Genomic DNA, 14403 nt, shown 5'->3' on the forward strand with positions numbered 1-14403 from the left:
TGCATCTTTAGTTCCCGTGAAATGCCATCACCGAGTCAGCCCAGTCCTCTCTCCACTGTTACCTGCGAGTCTAGCAACTGGTGCATGGTGGATTTCGGAAATGGGTTCGACGACCGAGCTGCGGTAACTTTGCAGAAAATCTTGAGAGGCAGCTTTGAGAGGCAACTTTTTGTCTCGACTGCCCCAGAAGGACTTAGCCAACTTAGCGTGATCATTAGTCTGGTCAGTGAACATTCACGATGTGGTGATGAATCCACTCAAGATGCAGTGCACGGCTGCACGCAGGAAGCAAGCTGCATGAGCTGCCTCCCAACGCTAGGCAGGCACAGGCAGCAGCACCACCAAGCCGCTCCTCATTTGCCAGCAACATTCACTGCATCGAGAGCCATGCAGTTGGCACAAGTTCCTGCGGCCGCTTTGATGCCCGAGCTGGGTTACTGGTTGCCTTGTAGGAGGCCTTATCTGGGAATACAGTCATGTGGCTTCTGTCTATAAAGCCCATGATCATTTCAGACTTGAGATACCAGCAATACAAGATCATCTCCTCGCTTTCAAGACATCATTACCAGCCATCATATACACACACCTCTTGAACGTCATCCATCCTCTTTCAGCTCAAATCAACCACCATGGCTGTTATCACCGGAACTCCCCCGGACTCAGACACCGAGGTCATCGTGTCCGTCGACGAGTCCGCGGCTTCAGCTGCTGACGACAAACCCTCGGCCATGGACGGCGAGACGGAAAACACGCCAACGCCAGCGGACGACGGTGCAGACACCGCTGAACCCGAGGTCAAGCCATCTGCGGACGTAAAGGACGACGAACCCGCTAAACCCGCAACAGTCGAGGAGAACGAGCTCGAGCCCGAGCCCGAGCCGGAGCAAGTGGACGGCAGCGGCGTCCAGAAGCTCTACCGACACGACTGTCACTACGAGTGCTGCCCGTCGCGCTGGTCCAAGTTCGCGACGCACCAGGACGAGCAGAACGCGCTCGAGGCCGAGGTGCGCGCGGTGCCAATCGTGCAGCGGCACGCCTTCAACAGCGACAAGGAGTGGGTGACCGTGTCGTTCAACGTCCACTGCCCGCACATGCGCGCCTTCCTGGCCGAGGCGCTCGCCAGGTACCAGGACCTGGACCTGGACCTCGAGGGCTGGACCTTCTCGCCGCCCTACAAGCCGCTGGTGCACCGCTGGGACCGCATCCTGGCTTTGCACCGCCAGATCCGGAGCCAGTCGGAGGAGGGTGACGATGACAATGACAATGACAATGACACCGAGGAGGGAAAGAACAAGAAGAAGGCCGCCGTGGACCAGCTGGTCGACTTCCTGCAGCCCATCCTGGCCGGGTCCATCGAGGACCTCACGAGCACGCGAGACACGGGCACGATCCGGTACGACATGCTGTGGCAGATCTACCCGCCGGGCGAGCAGGTCCTGACCAAGTTCTACGGGGTCGACACCATCTGCCGCGTGGTCAAGTATCACAAGTCGCAACGTCGCCGCTGCTGGATCATCACGCTGGAGTATGTCGACTGGGACGGCGAGCGCTGCGGCCTGCGGACCACCGAGGTCCGGATCCCGCTCTACTCGGGCCTGCGCCGCGTCACCTCGTTCCCGGCCTATCCTCTGTCTTTTGCCGAGAAGCCGGAGGAGATCAGAGAGGCCATGATGGCGCGCGGCCGCCGGTTTCAGGAGTTGAGGGGCTATCATTTTCTGAGCTATGAGGGTGTCAAGATCTTGACCGAGTCTAATTTGCAGCAGCCTGTGAGTGAAAGACGTTGTTTGGTAGGATGGACTGCTCAGTTCGTTAACACATAGTTTGTTACTTAGATGTCCGGCAGGGTCGTCATCGACACCTACGCCTACTACAAGAGCAACAACCTGGTCAAGCCGGAGATGGGCTCGTTGGGCTGCACCACCTCCACCACCACCACCACGACGAATGAAACGGCGGCCGCCGGCGACGACGGGGACGCGGCTTCCGAGTATGGCGATGGCGACGACAATGCCAACGCCAACGACATGTCTGCCGTGGCCAACAACCCCGCGGCCAGCGAGCGGGTCGAGGACTTGACGGAGCTGTCTGATGAGCATTGCCTCCTGACGACCCCGTGGCTGATCGGGTTTGATCTCAAGGCCAAGACTTGGGGTATGCACTGTACTCCCGCTTTGTAGGGCTTTTAAATCATCGACACTGACATGGTACTGTTCTAGGTCGCTTCCTCATCGACAAGCTGGGCGAGGTCGTGTGGAACGACAAGGCCTATGACAACCTGGTCCTGCCCGGCGGCGAAAAGGAGCTGGCCTGGGACTTTGTCCAGAGCAAGAGCCGGTCCAACGAGGTCATTGACGATTTCGTGCCTGACAAAGGTGAGTGTTTTATTCATTGCAACTGCCCACACCCACATGCAAAGGGGTGAGGGATGGAAATGCTAATTCGAATCACACATCCAGGCCGCGGCCTCATCATCCTCATGTTTGGCCCGCCCGGCGTTGGCAAGACCTACACCGCCGAGGCAGGTAAGCGCACCCCGTCACACCCTCTTCGCAATGGTTCCGGAAAGAAACTAAAGCACCTGCCTCATACCTAGTGGCCGAGAAAGCCCGCGTGCCCCTGTACCTCGTGAGCGCCGGAATGCTGGGCACCAGCCCGGAGGTGGTCGAGCCGGCGCTAGACCACGCGCTCGAGCTCTGCCGGATGTGGAACGCCATGCTGCTCCTGGACGAGGCCGACGTCTTCCTAGGCGCCCGCCTCGACGACAGTCTGACGCGCAACGAGCTAGTCTCGAGTACGTTCCCTCGCCACCTTCTCCTTCTCCACTTGTGGCACCCCTACTAACACACCCCACCTCTCCACAGTCTTCCTCACCAAACTAGAATACTACCAAGGCATCCTCTTCCTCACCACCAACCGCTTCTCGCGGATCGACCACGCCTTCCAGTCGCGCGTCGACCTGTTCCTGCCGTACCACGACCTGGACGCGGCCACGCGCACGCAGGTGTGGCACAACTTCCTGGAGCACTTTGGCGGAGCCGACAAGTTCGACGTCACGCCCCGGGACGTCGCCGACCGCTTCGCGGCGCTGCCGCTCAACGGGCGCGAGATCAAGAACCTGCTCAAGAGCGCCCAGCTGCTGACGGCCAGGAGGGAGGGCGGCAAGGTGAAGGCCGAGACGCTCGCGCTGTTGGCCGAGAAGAGGGTTGCTGCGTTGCGGATGTTGGAGGAGAGGCATGTTTCGGTGGGGAGATGAGATTTTGTGTGTGGTAGTACTGTATAGTGTGATACCGCGGTAGTAGTAGCAGCTACAGTGACTGCTGATTGTTTCAGTGAAAGGGTAGTGACGTTTAAGTTAGGTATATTAGCGGTGGGTTATTGGACAAGTTGTGGAAATTGAATGACACGCTCAAGACAAATGAAGTGGACTGGGAGCATGTGTTGTCGACAGGGGCTGCTGTCCTGTCCGTCACTGGACCACTTTAGTTCCCGAGAGCTGGGCGACACGTTTGACGTTTCTCCGTTTGATGAAGAGCTGATTGAGGACAGGTAAATACCTTGGAAAATACTGCCATGATTTTGTGGGTGACGGTGCCATTCTTTTCTGCCCTCCCTCGCTGTTATTCTTGGAATGTCGCACATCAAAACGCCTCTTTCTTAGCTTCTCAGGTGAGCCAGTGACGAAGGCTACCTATATAAACACATGCCAGTCATTTGCCTTTTTCTAGATGCAGAGAGGAGGCGACGTGGACAAGCCGCATACACGGTTGTAGGCATTGTAGCTCTCTAATGGACGATGTACATGTCGATGTCATCTCGGCCCCTGCAACCGGCACATTTATCTTGGGATCCATGTGTTCGTAGTGTTCGCTTAGTTTACGTGTGAAGGTGCCGTTCTTTTTGGCTTCCCTTATGTTGGGGTGGTTGGAACCAATCGGGGCCTTTTGGGGCTTTTGGTTATAGGCATTGTCAAACGCCGGTCGGCATTCCCTACGTCGCCGTTTCCGTCCGCCATTTTTCCGCTTTCACCCCCAGGCTTTATGCCTACGCCCTTTGGCCGCACAAAGTCGTGAACCGCTTCTCCCTTCACCTCGCCGCGACGGTCTAAGCGTGCGGCCCAGGGCCTATACCCGGGATGCCGGACTACAAGCCGAGATCCGCACTGCTGAGGTCCGCTGCTGGTGACCATCCTTCCTAGCCTCCGTCGTCTTTACCGGTGTTCGACACCGGGACGCGGGGTCGATAGCCCTGGTGGTATAGTGGCCAGTGGGTGAGTGGACTCAGTGGAGGGATCCAAGATCCCCCTTTCGATCCGCAGCGCGTCCCAGTGATTATACAGGACAGGCTGCGGCCGCTAGGCGGTCCTCACTGGCCTCTGGCCCTGAGAATGACGCTTGCGCGATGGAGTTGCTGTTCTCCATCCGTTCTCGTTTTCGTTATCAGCTTGGGGTCGGCTTTGGAAGCCGATGGCAGCCAAGAAGTTGTCGGCTACCTGGGGTGAGTCGAAGTCGCTTACAGCGATACGTCCCCGGGTGGAGGTGCGGACGGCCTTGCTTGAGCTTTCGCAGTTGGCCACGGTCGTGTCCGAGAGGCCAGAAGGCCAGCAAGGAAGTGTATCCATCTCGGCGATGAGGTAGAAGTTAGTGATCGTCCGTGGGCCTTTCCCTCGTCGCTCCGTGTTCCAGGAGTACTGAAGATTAACCCGCCGCGGCGGATGTCCGACGACCTGATCACGCGGGCCTCCCTCCGCCGCCGCCGCCTACGTTTCCGGGGAACGTCGTCGACGCAGGCTCGGACCACGCCGTCGCGGCGGGGCTTTCCCCAGTGACATCCAGACCTACCGTGGGATTGCCGCCTCCGCGGGTAGACCGACGGGAGCCTCGGCTTCGTGATAGTCAATGTTGGCAGACCTGACACGCGTGGGCGGAACGTTACACGGAGAACCGAAGCACGGTCCTGCCATCCTAGGGTGCCGCAGGAGGTATGTACCGAGTGCGTTAAGTCACGTACTGGGTGTCCAGCTCGTTGTGCCCACTCCCGTCGTCCCAACTCGGCCACCATTAATTCCCCCCACTCCGTGGCCCCAGCGCTATGAGCTCGTTTAGAGCAATAGGGGGAGGGGTGGATTGTGTAGCCACTGGCATCCTCCAAGGAGTCCATTGCACGGCAACGGCTTCGCCATGTCGATAGCATGGCGAAGCCATATCGCCACGAACATGACACCCCACGTAACAGCCGGTCAGAACGCTATCCGACCACTACCACCCACCGCCGCTCCTTGAGCACTGCCGTCGCAGCAATCCCCATAATAATGGCCCCGCTCAATGTCGCGGTCGCAGCTTGCTGGTGGAAATGCACTCCCATCTCCACTATCGGAGGGCAACTGCGTGAGGAATGCTTCCTGGAGCAATGCCGTCGCGGCATGCTTAGATGATCTCGAGGCTGCACTCTCCCCGTGGCGGAGCGGAGCGGCAAGGTCACCGTATTATTCCACAGCGACTTCAAGACGTGCTAGATGTTCGCCAAGGGGGGCCAGCAGAAGAGCCGACAAATGTCCTGCCAGGAGGCTGCTCTCGCACGAGGAAACCGCACTGATGCTGAGGCTGCTTGAAACCGGCGGTGGGTTGTTCTCCATGGTAGTAGCTTCTTTGTTGGCGGCGACGATGTGAACCCGACAGTCGGTGCCCACCTCTTTTCTCCCCGACGCGGCGGACAGTCCACCCCTCGCCGCCGGACTCTTACCATCCATCAACTACTCTTCACAACCTTGAAGCTCCGGGGCTGTTGTAAGCACCAGTTGTTCTCCCATGTCGAAGAATTATAGTATAATGAGTGACGCCAGTCCACGTACACTCAAATATATGCTATCTTGACCAATTCGACGCTAGATTCTCTCCGGTGCCGGGGAGAAAGAAGAAGACCAACTAGCATCCTCGCTCCAGACCTCTCAGCTGCTACACGCCCGTCGGCATGATGAACATGTTCAACGGGCCTCCCGAACAAACTAGACGGGAGAGGCGAGCAAGTGTCGCAGGACAGCCGAGCGTCGGAGAGTGGGAGGCCTATATCAGGAACTGGACTGGGTGGAAAAAGGAGCATCCGGGTCCGCAGACGCAGGGGAATCATCCAGAGGAAGCGGGACTGGAGACCTCATCGACATGGCCCCAGCGCCCGGAATATCTAATCAGAGTCTCTTTCATGTTCTCAACGCCCAACACGATTATCCGATCGGGGCCCTCGGGGGGGCCGTCCGCATGCCAAAACAAAACCCCGTCGCGTCGTAATGCGGCGTGCTTGCCTGGCACATGACTCGACGAGTCGACCTAGGATAGCTGTCTGCACGGCGGATGAGGAGCTTCCGTGTCGGCGGGCTTCGCGGCGGGGTCAAAGCCCGGAATGCCGGTCAACATCGCCGGCAAGACAGCACTGCTTGTCAACATGTCTGCCGAGGTCACAAGCCAGAAAAAGCCTTGTCAAATATCTGTCGACAAGAATGAGACAGCGACCAAGGGCAGCAACAATAACGATATGGACCCAGCATCGCCACTTAGTTGAGACCGTCTTGTCCGCGACGGCTGTCATCACCAAATCGGAACTAGAGCTCGGAGCTCCTAGGCGGCCTGCGAAGCCTCTCGGTCGACCCGCCACCAGTCCCCTTCCCTCCCAAGAAATTTGCTGAGTCTGTTAAGGGCAAGATTCCTCCAATCAATCGAGAATTCTATGCTCTCTCCCTGCAGTTTGGCGAAGGTGAATTCCGCCCCGGCCCCATTGTTGACGCCGGAGATTGCGTGAGTACCCATGCCACGAGGGAGGAAGCTGGTACAGAAGCTTCCATGTGCTCCACAGGGGAATCGCCACGGGGTGTTGCCAAGCGGTTGATGCTCATGACTGGGCAGCTCTGACTCCATTGAGGCAGCTGACAGCTTTGAAAGCACGGCACCATCCGTATAGGTCATGGTGGCGAGTGAGGCGAACGCCTTGCAACACCAATGTAAAGTAGGCGATTGTGCTGATTTTGAGCTTGCCGACTCCACAGAAGCCTACATACTCCGACGACGGAGTGTATCTGCCCGAAGGCGTTGACTCGTTCGCAACGATCATCCTCCGTTACGTTGCGGTCCCAGCCGCCGATGACGACACCGAAAACAGACAGACCACCGACGTCGTTGCCAGCTCGAAGTCTAGCTTGAAGATTTCACAGACGAGACCGCGGCTACGCTATAGCCAACAGGCATTCTTCGTCGTCTCCTGTCGTCCTCATGGCCCCCGCGGTAGGGAGTGCCGACGTGGGTCTCGTCGTAAGGGCTTTTCCGAGGGCGATGTCGCACACCGCTCGTCGTAATTCCGATAAGTGACAGTCCCACTGTCTGTGGTTTCTTGCCGAGTTCTTCAAAATGGCAATTTCCAGTTCCTCACATAGCACCGTTGTGTCGCCGAACAGATCGGAGTCAAAAGGGCATTCCACCTCCACAAGGGTGGTCTCGTACTCGGGCCCGTCGAAGACAACGTGCCGTCGGCGTGATTCGATATCCGCCGGTGGCGCCGACGAATGCCGAGCATCGCGGGCACACCCGACGCAGCTCGTCTGCGGAGACGTACCGGGTCCCGCTACGGGGCAGGGCCGCGAAGCCGGCCGCGGCTGTGCGGTGATCATGGCGGCGCGGAAGAGTATGCGCCGGCCAAGGGGTGGTATAATAGGCTCTAGGCTATAGGGAAAGCCTCGGGGGAGAGCAACCCCGTCGCGCCCCTCTCTTGCACCGACGTCGTGGCGGCGAAGGGTAGGGAAGTCCGAACACTGAGACGAACTCTATGATAACTCCATGACCTAGGGCGGGTGCGGGATGCCGGTCGCCTGGGTTGAACCCGGGGACGGGGCAGCGCCGGTAGGATATCGTTGAAGACAAGGAGCCTCGTTGGGAGGCAAGCAGGAACATGTGACGGCATGATGGGTTGCCATTGCCGTCGAGCTTGAATGACCGGTATGACTCACCTCCTCCATATCGCCGGTATACTCCCGCTGCCAGAGGTCTGCGGCAACCCCTGCCTCCCACGGCCGCTATTTGCGCCCAATGGCTTCTCGCGATCCGAAAAGTCGCGACAGACAGTAGAGTACTGCTTATATGTCGCGGCGACGGCGGGTAGAGTTCTGGTTGAAAGAGTATGCGCCAAGGGGTTCACCTTGCAGGCTGTACTGGTGTCATCGGAAGCGTCTGTTGCCTGGACGGCCGTGGCAAGTCGGGCGTCATACTTCGCCGGTGGAGTACCCGGACACCCTTCGACGTATACCCGTCGCGACTCGACCTTTGAGGGAGGCGGGATCTCAAAACCTCCTGGCGAGCGCGACGGGGTTCGAACGGCGGCGGATGGGTAACTGCGACGTCGCGGTCGACGAAGCGACCCGTCCTCTGCACACCGTCCCCTTCGCCCTCCTACGCCCCTTCGTCGGTCTCCCGAGGATGGTGGCGATGGCCCCGCCAGGGTGCGTGCTCACGAGCGAGTCGTACCTGTCAATGATCGACGCCTTTCTCGTCGATTGCTCCCGTGCCCTCTCCCCGCAGCACATCAAGGAAATTGGGTTCCGCTGAGGACGAGGTCATGTGTGACCGGGAGCGCATGACCTCGTCGTCATCGCGCAATATCCACAAGCGACGCCGTAAGATGGCCCTGAGTGATCTCCTGGAAGTCGCGGAAGATTGAGGCTCCTCCTCATCCTCATTCCCGCCCGGCTGCTCCTTGATATCCTCGGTCGGATGTTCAGGAATCTGCCAGGAACGAGCCGGGGCCTGAGATGCCTCAAAGGCGCCGTAGAAGGCGGCATAGCGGTAGCAAAGCACCACGGGTAAGGGTGAAGGTGAAGCCATATCATCCAGTCGTTCGATACATGAACTGCGTTAAACCAATGCTCTGGCTCCTCGTGGCGCTTCTCGAGAGAAAACCCCGGCGTGACGCCACTTCGACGTCGCCTAATGCGGTGGAATAAACTCCGAAAGCAGGCCAAAGAAAAAGAAAAAAAGACAGCACAGGGCTAAAGGAGCTCGATGAGCATATCGAGGAGGAGAACACGAAGATGAAGATAATGATGGTGACTCGACAATTAGCGAAGAGGACCCGGAGGCGTCAATATCGTCTCGTATTTGATTTGACGTAGCTCACAAAGGGACACATATCCGGCTCGCGCTAAGAGCACCATCGGTTGGGACCTTGTCAGCAGGTGCAAGATAGCCCAGCAGCTCCAGAACATGATGGCCATGAACAGCATGTCACCAGCGCGCCAGCTAGCTATTAAGCAGCAGATCCAACAGGCAACACCCAGGCCGATGAGCGAAGCCGACCGCGTCAGAGACGAGTCGAGCGAAAAGTGACTGTGTACGGCCCCATCCACGAATAATACCGTCGTGGAGGAAGGAGCATGTCTTCGACGTCCTATGACGCACCGGCCCATCACACCGCCATAGCGTTCCCGTATAAACGCGGTCGGTGGACATTGATGACGCGGCCGCGACGTGAATGGGACATTGAGGGATTTCGCAGCTACGTATGAGTATCAGCTAATATGCCTGAATTGAAAGACCAGAACAGCGAGAACACTGGTTAGGTAGAAATATATCTAATATAGACAAAAAAAGACTCGCAGATAGCAAATAGTTTGGAGGGCTACCGGAGATGCAATATTAATTAGAAACCTCTAGCCGGACCACGTATATTTGGGGTCGATGTCGTACAAGTGCCTTAATTGCTAGGCCGTGCTGTCAGCCCAGTCGGTACATGCTCGGAACTCAGTGTGGCAATGTTGGGAAGTCATAACGTTGGGTCTCTTTCAGTGTCTTAAAGACGTCCGAGGCTAAGCAATTCCTCAGAACCAAGCTTATTGGCAACCCCTGACCTGTGTAAAGGCTTGGGTTCCGTCGCTTTCTATGCGCAGAAATATCATTCGCTATGCTATTGCCCAAGTTACCGACCGGGCCGCTTGGGCCGGTTGAACCCCCTCTTCACCTCGGTCTTGGGGTGCAATTCCTCCATCACGCCCTGCTCGGTGATTTCACTGGCGTCCTCCACCTCAAATTTCTTCTGCGGCTGCAGGCCCGCCTCCTTCTCGGCAAGGCTGAGCACGGCCCGCTTCATCAGCGGGTACATCATGCGAAATTTGATGGCCTTGGTGCTGAAGCTGCTGGGACAGGTGTAGAAGAAGAGCAGCGGGCTGCTCTCGCTGCCGTCGTGCGTGTGCGTGAACCGGTAGAAGGTGAAGCGCGGCTCGGAGGGCGATATGGTTTGCACCAGTTCCGGGATGGACGACGGGGCCGACTGGTCGGGGACGAGCTCGATCGACTCGGATTCGGGGTTGATTTTCTAAACAATCAATTTTGTGAGCATCGAGTCATAAAAGGGCGCCACATGTAAAACCAAAACGATCACCACTCACCAGCATGACCAACGACCTCCCCTCCGCAGCCAGCTCCTTCAGCGCCTCCAGCGCATCATCCGCAATCGGCGTCTTCATATGCGAACTGAGATGGATCTCGCGCGTGGCCGTGCCCATGCCGGCTTCCATCTCGGCGCGCCGCACCTCGCCCAGACTCCTCTCCTCCTCGGTGAGCGGGGCCTCGAGCGCGGCGTGGGCGTCGTGCTTCTCGAACCCGGCGGGGCTCAGCTCGTCGGACATGGTGGCGAAGAAGGTGTCGCGGAAGTGCTCGCTCCCCAGCTCGCGCACCAGCGTTAGGCGCGTCGACGCGAACAGCATCTTCTGCCGCACCTTGGCCGTGTCCGGCACGTACGTCACCGCCACCAGCGCCGGCGCCGACGCGTACCGCCGCAGGATCACGTACAGCGGCTCATCCGGCTTGATCTCCGGCCGCAGCAGCGACTCGACGTTGGACGCGAAAGAGCCGCCCGGCGAGGCTGGCGTGAGCAGCTTGAGCGGCTGCAGCTGCTCGGATTCGATCGTCGCTAGCAGGCCGAAGTGTCGGTCGGACCCCAGGAGCGTGTTGAATTGGGAGACCAGCTCCTGCGAGGCTATTTGGCCGGAAATGGTCAGAAACTGTGCCTGGTTGCGGGAGTAACGAGAAGACTAGGCGGTGACTGCTCACCTGAGATACCAGATTGCATCGTCGCGACCTGCTTTGAGGTGTTGGCCGTTGGATGAGGGGCATGGCGCGGTCAGGTCCAGGTTGGGCGATCCAGGGCACTGACCGCTAGAAGGATTGACCCACCTTCCCCTTTGGGTAGGTGGGGATAATCTCGATCTCGGTGACCTGGCCGAGCAGAGCCGAGTTCATCTGGGCTGTTCGAGCAGAATGAATGTGTTGTAAGTTGCTGACATCTTCCTTTCCTTTCGTATGGCAACCACTATAGTAAGAGTTGTTATATAGGATTACAAGGCAGTATGTTGTCGTCAATTCATCCACACGACCGTTTACCCTAACTCTCTCCGCATCTTGAGCGCAATGTAACACCAAAGCTTACCGGGCCACAGGACTCAGGAGCGACAGCAGACTTTTTCACCTGTCCCGAGTGTTTGATCCGCTGAGTTTGAGTCAGGGTTGCAAAAGCGCAATGTCCGTGTCGTTCGTTTTGGTCTCCTTCTCTGTTAATATTCGTCTCGCCAGAGTTGAGGTGGCGATTGGCTCGGTACGGGTTTACACAAGTTCCTCGCATGCTCCGCTATATGAGTGCTAATAAAAGCAGGCCTCACAAGAAGCCTAGTTTCTCCAACTCTTTACAGAGACTGGAGATCCGACGGAGGATAGAGAGGTTTTAGCTTTGTTTACCATATCTCGATCTTTTTTCGCAGTCTCACCTTTCTTGCCCCGATACCTTTGGATAGTCTGAACTCGGAAGGTGGCCGCCGGCCGTCAAGCTTAATAAAGGTTAATCTCGGATGCCCGCTGCATGGGGCTAGCGGCCAGCCTTCGCCCCACCAGGAATTGGTTGCTTGGGTGCTTGGCAGGAGAAAATAGCGCCAACGTCCAGGCACCAAAGGGTCAAGTCCAGAATATGATCGAGTGACTCCTCTGCGTCTCGTGTCCAGTTCTTCTTGGGTATTTTCCTGGCTTCTTGCCGCCGCTCTTTTTTGCACATATCAACAGTCGTTGTATCATGTCGAGTTAGCATCGACGTCCGATCTTTATCCAATCTCCACACTCGCTTTCCGCGCCTGCCCGTGAACGAAGATGGCGCTCCACACTCGCTTGTCCACGGTCGCGATCTGCATTCTCGGTGTCTCGACCGCCGCTGCCCAGCACCTGCTCCTCCCTTTCTCCCAGCACAGCAACATTCCAGCCGGCCCCAAACTCTCTGCACGCGCCTCTTCGGATCAGATCAGCCTTACCTCATCGCAATATGCCTATGTCGTCAACGTCTTGGTCGGCACCCCGGCGCAGAAGCTGTCGCTGCTCATCTCGCCCTCGACAGGCGACACATGGGTGCCCGACGCAAACACACTAGAGTGCTCGCCCGAGTGGTACTATCGCCGCGCCTACGGCAGCAGCTACGACGATGGTGATGAGTTCGATCCCGACTCCTACAACATTCCCGATCCCGAGTGCAAATGGGGCAGCTACAACAAGTCGCTGTCGTCCACGTACCTGCGCGCGAACGCGCGGTACGATTCCTTCACCGCCGGCTACAGTGACGGCACATACGCGTCGGGCACAAACGTGACCGACAAGCTGGTGGTGGGGAATGTCGAGTTGGACGACTACCCGCTAGGGGTCGCCTCGTCTGCCTCTCGCTGGATCGGCGTCCTCGGGCTCGGGTACAACGATTCTGGGAGTTACTACAGCTACAGCTCCAGCCCGGAGTACCCGAACTTCATGGACCGCATCGTCTCGTCCGGCAAGATTGCGAGCCCGGCCTACAGTATCTGGCTCGACGATGCTCAGGGCACGTCCGGCGGCCTTCTGTTTGGCGCCATTGACAAGTCGAGATTCACCGGCGACCTGGTGCGGCTTGACGCGTACGACTCGTCCTATTCTTCACTTTACGGGTTCAGTACAACGATCAACACTATCAACGGCACTGACGCCGCGGGAGCCGCGATGCCGTCCATTCGGTCCAATGACTTCCCCGTCGACGTGAACTTCGGCCCGGGCGAGGTGTTTTCGTGGCTGCCCGAGCTGCTTGCGGACGGGATCGCCGAAACGGCCGGTGCCACGTTCAACAGCACGCTGGAATACTATACCATCCCATGCGACACCACCAACTCGGCCAAATTCGTCTTTGAGCTCGGCGGCAGCGGCGGGCCACAGCTACACGTCGAAACGGCCGATCTCGTGGTGCCCGTTACGGCTTTGAAGTGGGGTACGCGGACCACCAGGTATCTGAATGGGACCAACACATGCCTCTTCGGCATCAATAAATACTATTCGAGAAGCAGCTCGTCCTCCAGCAGCTCGTCCTCCAGCAGCTCATCGTACAACTACTACAACCTCGGAAGCTCGCTGCTCCGCCGCACCTACCTCGTTTTTGACCTCGCCAACAAAGAAATCGCGGTCGCGCCAGTCAAATTCCCCAGCGGCTCCGAGAAGCCGTCACCGACCATTGTGGCCTTCGAGACGTACGCGGCCACTGTTCCGTCTGCATCAGCTTTCTGCACCAGCAGCTATTGCCGGTCTTCCAGCGGCGGCAGCGGCTCGGGCTCTCGCTACGGATCGGGGTATGGAAGCTCGAACTCGACCGATATGGGGCTCGAGCACTGGCAGCAGGTGGCCATCGGCGTCGGCGTCTCGTTTGGCGTTCTGTTCCTTGTTGCCGTGATCCTGGGCATCCTCGTCTGTATCCGTCTCCGCCGCAAGAAAGCAGAGGGGAAGGAGGTAGAGGGGGGCGACGCGGAGTCGGCGCAAGAGGAGACCATGCAGCAGCCAGCCCAGATGACGGAGAACACGGCGGCAGCGCAGAACGGCAGTGCAGCGAGAGCTCCGGTGCTGCCGCCGGGGAATCTGCCGGTCATCCAGGAAAGGCAAGAGGGGCTCGAGACAGCAGAGCCCCAGACAGCGGCACAGGGCGCAAGCGAAGGTTCCTTCCGCTCCTTTACGCCCCAGCTCCCGGCGCTGAGCACGCAGCTCGGCCGACCGATCTCGCCTCCCGAGCCGGCGGCCACTTCCAACCGGGCTTCTGTCGCTGTGTCCGCACTGTCCGACGAGCAGCCGCCGGAGCAGCAGACCCAGACACACGCGCACGACTCTGCGCCGGCACCAGAAGCGGAACCTGCGCCGGCAGCCCCTGCATCGCCAAAGGGCAAAGGGAAGGAAGTGGACCGTTCGGCCGGCGAGATCTAGTCTCGCCCCCGACGACGATATGTTACCATTTTACTAGTACTAGTAATCGTAATGGAGATACCCCTTTGTGTGTGCGGCAGCCTCATCCCCGCTTCGTATTTGCTTGTATCTGTTGTTGGACGAGACGTGCTGT

General features: G+C 58.3%; 4 protein-coding genes across 4 annotated transcripts; 3 read left to right on the forward strand and 1 right to left on the reverse strand.

The window, feature by feature from the left end:
• Positions 1-372: 372 nt before the first annotated feature.
• B0T15DRAFT_543887 (P-loop containing nucleoside triphosphate hydrolase protein) lies at positions 373-3591 on the forward strand. Its single transcript, XM_062870027.1, has 6 exons — positions 373-1766; positions 1833-2151; positions 2217-2372; positions 2457-2522; positions 2594-2791; positions 2862-3591. The coding sequence occupies exons 1-6, from the start codon at positions 630-632 to the stop codon at positions 3251-3253; spliced, it is 2268 nt and encodes a 755-aa protein (XP_062718545.1). The 5' UTR covers positions 373-629; the 3' UTR covers positions 3254-3591.
• Positions 3592-7003: 3412 nt separating this feature from the next.
• B0T15DRAFT_577810 (uncharacterized protein) lies at positions 7004-8582 on the forward strand (the record flags this gene model as incomplete). The annotated part of the gene is made up of 2 exons (XM_062871073.1): positions 7004-7665; positions 8233-8582. Exons 1-2 carry the CDS (start codon positions 7392-7394, stop codon positions 8580-8582), a joined length of 624 nt encoding a protein of 207 aa, XP_062718546.1. The 5' UTR covers positions 7004-7391.
• Positions 8583-9643: 1061 nt separating this feature from the next.
• Positions 9644-11142, reverse strand: B0T15DRAFT_314456 (uncharacterized protein). Its single transcript, XM_062863967.1, has 3 exons — positions 11082-11142; positions 10418-11007; positions 9644-10344 (listed from the first exon to the last, which is right to left on the reverse strand). Exons 1-3 carry the CDS (start codon positions 11098-11100, stop codon positions 9949-9951), a joined length of 1005 nt encoding a protein of 334 aa, XP_062718547.1. The 5' UTR covers positions 11101-11142; the 3' UTR covers positions 9644-9948.
• Positions 11143-11906: 764 nt separating this feature from the next.
• B0T15DRAFT_314507 (aspartic peptidase domain-containing protein) lies at positions 11907-14289 on the forward strand. Its single transcript, XM_062863968.1, has one exon. It carries the CDS (start codon positions 12165-12167, stop codon positions 14268-14270), a length of 2106 nt encoding a protein of 701 aa, XP_062718548.1. The 5' UTR covers positions 11907-12164; the 3' UTR covers positions 14271-14289.
• The last annotated feature ends 114 nt before the right edge of the window (positions 14290-14403 follow it).

This window comes from Chaetomium strumarium (genome assembly GCF_033439665.1).
Source record: "Chaetomium strumarium strain CBS 333.67 chromosome Unknown B0T15scaffold_7, whole genome shotgun sequence".
In the NCBI taxonomy this organism is placed as follows: domain Eukaryota; kingdom Fungi; phylum Ascomycota; class Sordariomycetes; order Sordariales; family Chaetomiaceae; genus Chaetomium; species Chaetomium strumarium.

Coding starts and splice junctions, on each gene's coding strand:
- B0T15DRAFT_314507 (XM_062863968.1), top strand. CDS start 12,165: ATGGCGCTCCACACTCGCTTGTCCACGGTCGCGATCTGCATTCTCGGT.
- B0T15DRAFT_543887 (XM_062870027.1), top strand. CDS start 630: ATGGCTGTTATCACCGGAACTCCCCCGGACTCAGACACCGAGGTCATC. Junction 1,767..1,832: donor AGTCTAATTTGCAGCAGCCT/GTGAGTGAAAGA, acceptor TTTGTTACTTAG/ATGTCCGGCAGGGTCGTCAT. Junction 2,373..2,456: donor CGATTTCGTGCCTGACAAAG/GTGAGTGTTTTA, acceptor TCACACATCCAG/GCCGCGGCCTCATCATCCTC.
- B0T15DRAFT_314456 (XM_062863967.1), bottom strand. Junction 10,345..10,417: donor GGAGGTCGTTGGTCATGCTG/GTGAGTGGTGAT, acceptor TTGATTGTTTAG/AAAATCAACCCCGAATCCGA.